At 42.1% G+C, this 8,186-nt stretch overlaps 1 protein-coding gene across 1 annotated transcript; it reads right to left on the reverse strand.

The window, feature by feature from the left end:
* Positions 1 to 6: 6 nt before the first annotated feature.
* On the reverse strand, positions 7 to 6,664 carry LOC111846630 (lysosomal protective protein). The gene is made up of 11 exons (XM_023817035.2): positions 6,357 to 6,664; positions 5,653 to 5,764; positions 5,389 to 5,526; positions 4,932 to 5,093; positions 4,744 to 4,835; positions 4,339 to 4,423; positions 2,834 to 2,986; positions 2,558 to 2,706; positions 2,117 to 2,279; positions 1,583 to 1,672; positions 7 to 1,367 (listed from the first exon to the last, which is right to left on the reverse strand). The coding sequence occupies exons 1-11, from the start codon at positions 6,521 to 6,523 to the stop codon at positions 1,284 to 1,286; spliced, it is 1,395 nt and encodes a 464-aa protein (XP_023672803.2). The 5' UTR covers positions 6,524 to 6,664; the 3' UTR covers positions 7 to 1,283.
* Positions 6,665 to 8,186: the final 1,522 nt, after the last annotated feature.

Here is an 8,186-nt window from a genome sequence, read left to right on the forward strand (position 1 = left end):
GACATGCATGGTTGAGAAAGCATTTATTTAAAAAAATAAAATGACTCATATGCATTAAACATTTTTTTTTTTGCAAGTAGAGAGCCCACCCCCTACCCTCGATCAAGAGCTTCAGTCACGGTATAAAGATGGTGCTTAATTCAGAAAAAAGTCCCTTTTTAATAAATCTACAGTTTTGACAGCATTCCCCCATGACACGGTTCCCTTTCACCGCATGGTTGGAAGCTCCAGGGTAAGTGGTCGCCCAGGTGTCATGTCACATCAGATAAAGCCAACATACAAACTACACATCGTAACGCCAGCGTTTTTCTCATTTCTTCACAAGTGCACTCTGCTAATGAGATGCAAGTTTGTCAAACTACTGTTTTCTCCCACCCAACTATTGCCAGAGTCATCCAACAGGAAAAAAAAATCCAAAGGACTCAATTGTCATCGTGAGCTTGGTGTTTGACCGGAGAGCCATACTTGCCATTATAAACAATAACGGGTGACTTGGGATCATGCGGACCCTGGATTTACTCCCCCTAGGACAGGGGTGGGCATCTTATCTGCAAAGAGCCAGTGTGTTTGCAGCTTTTTGGGATAACCTCTAGGGAAGCTGTTCAAACCCAGGTGTGGGGACTCTTCAGCCCATCAGTCCTCTAATAATCTAGTAGTAATCTAATTAGGAACTGCAACAAAAACCTGCATACACAGCGGCCCTTTCTGGATAAGATTGGCCAGCCCTGCCCTAGGATATGGGTTTGGGAATACCAGACTTAAACATGCACAGTGTATATAGTTTTATGACAGTTTTCTTGAGACAGCCAAATTAAACTGTCTGCAGGAACCCCAATTGTTTTAAGGCTGTACCTTTTGGTGTAATGATTTTACAGAGAATATTACAGAATTCTCCATTTTTTTTTTTTTTGGGAAGAATCGATCCATGCAAAAACTGTATAGAAATATTTTCTAATGACAATGACTTTTAACCAGTTTAAAGTAGATCACAATTCATGGTGTTAGAACTTTACAAATCCCTGTAATGTCATAAAACAGTAAAAGAACTTGATTTTTGGCTTCAGCGATTAAAAAAAAATAATCCCACTTATTCACTGACTGACCCGCTTTCATAATTGCAAAAAGGATGGCAAGGATGTAATCAACACAGTAGATTCTAAGGATCACCTTTAACAAGAAACCTCATTGCATAGATACAAGGCATCAATCAGGGAGAATCACAGATTAATATTTTCACAGGGATAACCTTTGTAATGGTGCAGGAGAAAATGGGAAACATCTGCTCAATAGGAGCCATTAGACAGGAATGACTGGAACATGTGGTAGGCGGGTCCCGGAGCCCACTGTGGGACCATGTGCCCTGCCCCCTGTTGGTGGAATGAGGAGTGACAAAGGGGAAAAAGACAGTTATGAAACCTTACACAAAGCAAGTATTACTACATCACAAAAATGTGAGTGGAAAAAAAGATACTGAGAGATACTGAAAAAGGCAGACCATAGGATCAAAGGATAACAGGAAAACAAAATGGGGAAGAAATGGGACCCAATATCATGTCACAGAGATTTCACGTTTGCCACTCACCTTGACAGTCAGGAAAGTAATGTTGCCAAACTGCTGGTAAAACCCAGCGACTTGGTTATCAAACAGCCACTGCTGGTAGGGTGTGGTTTCCTGCATGTGGAAAGAAGAAGAAAGAGTCCTTAGGAAGACCAAATCTCCATTACTAAATGCCCAGTAGATACCTTTCCACACTCAATAGCACCAACTGTACTAATACTTGCAATCACCATACAAGCTGAACCATCTCACATCCTCAATCTTCTGCTTCCTTGTTTAACATTTTCTGCACTTCCTTACACATATCAAACAGACAATCATCACTTGTAACAAGTAGGACAGCTTTCAGACTCAAAAGGCTGAAACGCCAAACCCAGCATTCCTTCTTGCAATCAACACTTTTCTCCGCTCTCCTGCACTTTTGCTCATTGCACCACCACGCTACTTCATCTTGACGTTCTTCCCCGCGCTGCCTCCTCCTCATTCTGACAGTTTGCCTCCCCCCTTCTCCCTGTCCTACTCTCCAGCCAAAATCACTATCCATTCCAACATCCTGACCTTCTGGTTGAGTGCCTCCACGAACCACTGGCAGCCCAGGAAGTTGCAGGCCATATCTGTATCCCCGTTGTACACCAGCACCCTTAGTCCCAGGCCCAGAAGCTTCAGGTAGATGTCCCGCATGGTCTCATACTTCGTGTGGTAGTGGCCTCCCACCACATCGCTGCAGGACAGAGGGCAGAGGCAAGGAGATGAATTTCAACTTGATCAATAGCATGCTTCAAATAAATATTGAAGTAGAGTGATTTGCATCTAATCAGTAATCAGGAATACAATGTGTCCCCTAAAACCTGAAAATGTTTATAGAGGGAATGAAAATGATTAGAGCCCTGAAAAGTGGGAAAGGAGATGTTTACAGGTGATGGGATGGTCTGGATGATCTGATTCCTAGTGATGCATGAGAGAACTGGTTTTTGCCAGACCCTCTGGTGGTGCCATTACCTGCAGATGTCCCAGGCAGGCAGGATGTCTGGGATGTGCAGCGCCTTCCGCACATCACCGCGGTTCAGCCAGTTAGTTTGAGCTGTGCTGTTGATGCAGGGGGGCACCTCTCCAGTCCCCCCCCCCACCGAGGCCCCCACGGCGGCCAGCTGCAACCGGAGCAAGAGGAAGGTTCATGCAGGGGCTATTTTTACCACGACATCAGCTCTTCTTCAGCGATTCCTGTGTATTCCAACATAATTCGTCAGCAGAGGCAGCTACTGCCGTGCCTCCAACCTGGTTGGTCTGCCAGTGCTTCCTGTAGGCCCTGAAGTGGTGCTGCATGGCGTGATGGAATGGGCGTCGTGAGCCAGCACCCCCGGCACAGTCCAGATACAGAGCGTAGACGTTCAGGCCGGAGCTGTACACGATGTTGAAGGCCTGGGACACCTGGAACCAGCAGATAGCACAAAAGAAAGGAAGTGTTGCATCTGTGCAACCGAGTGTACATGTCCATGTGACTGCATCACAGATAAAACACATACATATGTACATACATATACCTACACACACACACACACACACACACACACACACACCCCTCATATTAGGTCTCGGGACGCTTGCTTAATTCTATAAAATGTTGCATATTTATTGATTTCATAACAGAAGTCCACTGACTGAATTTGTTATTGCAAAGGTGTTACTCAATAAAGGCACCCAATGAAACCCTTTGGCAATTAACTTTTTAACTTAGAACCACTCTTTCAATTACCATGTGAAATGTGTTTTACTTAAAATACTGGCTGTTTGTAATGTGATATATATTGTAAACAAAATAAAAGAATGATTTTCGTTATAAAGCCAATAAAGTTGCAAAATTTTTACTGAATTAAGCAAGTGTCCCAAAACTTTCTGTGAGCACTGTTTGCATAAATTCTAAAAGTCACCGGCATTAACTCATCCAACATGAGGCATCTGATCTCGGATGATTTAAGCGATGTACGGAAAATACCCCCCTGGTAATTAGCCGATTCAACAGGAAAGTGTGCTGTGTTGAATTCTGGATGGGAACAGTTCATTCATGCATATATACACATTTGTATTCAAAATTTTGCCACATGAGGCTGGGCTTGAAATGCTGAACAGAATGCAATACGCGTACATATAAAATGAATCACAATTAGCAACACATTTCACTTCAGTGTAATTTCACCGTGCTAGAATTGCTAAATCAATTTTGTTTGCTTTAAAACTGAGGAAGAGTTCTTTGAATTTCAGGTGAAATGTCATTTCAAGTGAATGCCAAAATAAAAAATAAATAAATTTAAAAAAAAAACAGCATAAATGGGTACAATGATTTTCAAGACTGCCTTGTACTTCTGTGGACCAATATCCAAAACATCCAAAATATTCAGAAGAGAAACCACTGTTCCATGATTCAGCATGGTGAACTTTAATGATAGCACTTTACATACAACATACATCCCAGACTTTTGCTTGGTTATGCAAATTGACTTGTAATTCCTAATTTAAGAAACACTGGCTAACCCTATTATACATCTTAAAAACTATTTTACACTCCTTTTTTAAGAAAGCAGGGTCAGTCAGTCCCTGGAGCAACTAGGGATTAAGGGCCTTGCTCAAGGACCCAACAGTGACATCACTCTGCCAATGCTGTGATTTGAACCAGCGACCTTGCAAACACAGGGACAGCGTTCTAAGTCACTGAGCCACACGCTGCCCCATGAAATATTGATCTCCAATCAATGAGAAACTGTCAAAGGAAGCCTGTGTCTCACCGCTATGGAGCACGCTGGACTGCTGTTGTTGTAGAAGTTGCAGATGTTGTTCTCACAGCAGTTGCTGTACAGATCTGCCCACAATCTAAGACGGAAAGCGCACAGTTCACACCATTACAGCCTCACTTTTTGCTGCAGGCCTTGTATAATTCAGGCCCATCCATCCTAATATAGTTTTGACTACATTTGACAGTTCTTGAAAAATCACTCATTTAAATTTTAACCAAAGCTACCAATTTGAAGTGTATACATGACCCTTGCATTTTACACAGGAAACTAATTGTTGAACTATAAATATTTGTTATGTTAATGTATTCTACTGCACTGTCTATGTTGGTTGAGGCAACCACCTCATTTCATGGTGCATGTGCACAATATCAAAGTTGACTTTGACATTTAGCTTACTCATTTCCAAATAGGCCATGGAAGTTTCCAAAGTAGATGAGAGACTGATCGTTGATCTCAAAGCTAGTGATGCCATTTCCAACAGCGAAACCCTGTTTAACATGAAAATTTTTTAAAAAGAAAAAGTTATAAGCGCCGTCCAGAGAGTGGGATGCTTATTGCAGTGCTCCCATGGGAATATGCATTACCTTAAAGTTTGTTTTGAAAGATCCCCCGGTTGCCACCCTAAGACTCAGTGTGGGTGCATAAATTCCACCGTAGCTCTCCCCAAAAATGAAGAACTCATTCTGGGTAAAGCTGGGAAATTTGCTGAAGAAACTTTGAAGCGCAAGGTAGTTGTTGTCAGCCACCTGTCATTACAAAGATTGGACAGGACTACATCAGATCCCAGCCTGCTCCCACACATCAACACAGCCTTTCTTGCAGTCTAATCTAAATTAAAAGGTTTCTGTAGTCTATAAAGATTTGTTGTAGAATGACACCCTTGAGAAAGAAAAGCTTACACTTTCTGACCCCAGCAGTTTAGAGAAAAGCTATTTGGCCTGGGAATCAATATTTTCAGTTTTCAAAACTTGTACGAGCAAAATCGCCACTGATTTTTTTACATTTTGATGCCATCACTACTGATGCTTTTGGGAGACCCACCTGGTCATCATCAGTCTCATACTGCTGGTCATCTGAATACGAATAGCCCACCCCTGCTGGTGACTCCAGGTACAGCACGTTGGCGATTTTATTCCAGCTAAACTCATTCTCATAAAGAGTGGCCCCATCATCATTTACCTATATATAGGAAAGCAAAAAAAAAAAAAAAAAACATGTTCATCATGGAAGAATCTACAACCCTTTTCCCCGTGGAACCATATACAATACATCTGTCTTACAGGTCCACGTAGTTTGCATACTAACATGAAAAGGTCCATTTTCCGAGAGAAAGCCATCCAGAGAGCTGCAGCCTGGCCCGCCATTGAGCCACAGAACCAATGGGTCTTTCGGTGGGTCATTCTGAGATGTCACAAACCTATCAAAAAAGAAACAAACGGCCACGGAGGTTGTACAGCCACGGTGCATACCAAGTTTCCTGGGTAGTGTTCTGTTGCTATAGTTAAATCTACATTCAGATAAGCTCAGAATTATAGATGTTACTGATTAGCCTTTATGGGCACTGATGACCCCCTACAGCTGAACCGTGATTCTCAAAGCATTAATGCAACACGTTACTTGCATACTGTACATTACATAGGCAAAAGAAATACTTTTCCAATTATACTAACAGCAAAAGCTTCAACGCGTGAAACATTTCCGAAATCTGTAGTCTAACCATTCAAACACTTTTTAGGTAAAGGTATGTTTTCCCAAAAACACTTATTACTAGATAATAGAATCATATATCACGGTTCATTCAAGGTAGTAGCGCGCCTCTATCCGAAACAGGCATAATATTTCCGGTTTCTTTTTAAATGTTGTTAAAATACGTCTCTTGAAAGTTATCAAGGAACAGCTGTAAGAACTAACATCCCGAGTTCCTTTACGGTCATACATATAAAGATATAATACTAAAGGTCCTTCCTCCGTGTTCCTCAGCCAGGTTTACCAGTAACGAAGGTGCTTACCAGTAATGAAGATACTTCCCAGGACTCGCTCGTAGGTACCCCGACCACTGTCTGTAGTTCGGTTTAAAAGACATTCCAGGTAGACTGGCTACTTCATCGGGATCATAATATGCCGAAGTAGGGCTGCACAAAACGGCGAAAACCCACAGCAAACCGCACAAAAACATTGCGTCAGCATCTAAAACTACAATACTCAACTCGAGAATATAAGTGCAAAGTAACGTGGGCTCATAACACAGACGACTATGAGCAGCAGGACGGCTTCTCTACCCGTTTAACCTCCTCTAGGTCACATGACTATGGCAACCACTTAGTCATGTGACCTCACGTTATTCCACACATGTGACATATTATAGCTCAAAATAAAAGTAGACTCTAGGCAGGGTGTAGCTTATTTGAATCTGTCCCAAAAGAAAACAAGGCAATTAAATTGCATTTTGAGTCTGTTCTTCGATCTGTCACGGGAAAATAATAATCAAACTGCTTCTTAAACGAAAACAAGTATTGTAACCACTCCGGAAGGCTCTCTGAATTTCTTCAAATAGTATTGCTGCTAGATCGAATTCGGAGTCTCGTCACGAGTTGTCCGCAGTGGAGCTGTTCCAGTATTTTATCAGTGTTTAGTGCCTAAAAGGTTTAAGGTATGCTATTGACAATTTTACTGCTGGCCCGTAATAAACATACTCTCATTTGTTTTTTAAACAAATGTAAGAAATATGGCTTTTGCACTTTGGCAGTTCATTTGTGGATATTTATGTGGATGATTTACGTGTACTCTGGCAGTAAATAGAGTAGAATACAGGTACAAGCAGTGGTATAAATAATCTGACAGTGGGTCCTTGACCTAATCTTTCAACTTCTTCAGGGGTGCTGGATGCGGGCTGACCCTGTTTTCTGACTCCAAAACTCTCACCTGTATACGTGTGTGTCATATACCTCCCTGTTAGTTGTTTTTGATTATGTGAACTGAGCTGTATAATAAGCAGGTTTATCAATCGTCCTGATTTGGAATTGCTTGCTAGTAAGTGTGCTAGGCGACAGGTCGTAAGATATTCGGTTTGAAAGGACCTGACAGTAAGGGTTCAGTCCCAAAAAGGCAGCTGGCAGGAGGAAGTGACGTCACAGGCACCCGTCAAGGCAGGTAGCGGCAGCTGCCACTCCGTCACAGGCACCCGTCAAGGCAGGTAGCGGCAGCTGCCACTTCTTAGCGGCATTGCGTTTATTTATTTAGCAGTTTTGCCCTAAATCAGGGGTGGCCAATCTTATCCGCAAAGGGCCAGTGTGTATGCAGGTATTTGGGATAACCTGTAGGTCAGCTGTTCAAACCCAGGTGTGAGGACTCTTCAGCCAATCAGTCCTCTAATTAGTAATCTAATTAGGGAGTTGCAGCGAAAACCCGCATACACACCGGCCCTTTGTGAATAAGATTGGCCACCCCTGCCCTAAATGATACGCAAGTGAGAAAATATTGGGGTCAGGGGACAGGGTCAGCTATAGGATCCCTGGAACAGTTTGGGTTAAGGGTCTTAACACAATTTAGGATTTACACCCACACCCTATTGAACATGGTATACAGATCAACTAACCAACTGCGCTACACAGACTCTGCTTACTAGAAGTGATGCAAAATCAGGATCTTTAATCCAAGCATTTTACAGTATTTACTGTTACATTCATACCAAAACATATATTCAGTTTAAACCCGCAATGATTATTTGGTAAAAATGACTAGCTGAAATTATTGTGTTATCGTTACATATTTCGAACTGGAATCTGGTGACTCAGGATGGACGTTTTCCCTAAGGAAATTATAAAGTGGTTGTAATTATA

Source organism: Paramormyrops kingsleyae, chromosome 11 (assembly GCF_048594095.1).
Source record: "Paramormyrops kingsleyae isolate MSU_618 chromosome 11, PKINGS_0.4, whole genome shotgun sequence".
NCBI classification, from domain to species: Eukaryota; Metazoa; Chordata; class Actinopteri; order Osteoglossiformes; family Mormyridae; genus Paramormyrops; species Paramormyrops kingsleyae.

Excerpts from the sequence above, each read along its gene's own strand:
- LOC111846630 (XM_023817035.2), bottom strand. The coding sequence starts at position 6,523 with ATGTTTTTGTGCGGTTTGCTGTGGGTTTTCGCCGTTTTGTGCAGCCCT. Across the intron at positions 5,094-5,388 it reads ATGAGACTGATGATGACCAG|GTGGCTGACAACAACTACCT; the intron begins GTGGGTCTCCCA and ends TTGTAATGACAG. Across the intron at positions 4,836-4,931 it reads CTTTCAAAACAAACTTTAAG|GGTTTCGCTGTTGGAAATGG; the intron begins GTAATGCATATT and ends CATGTTAAACAG.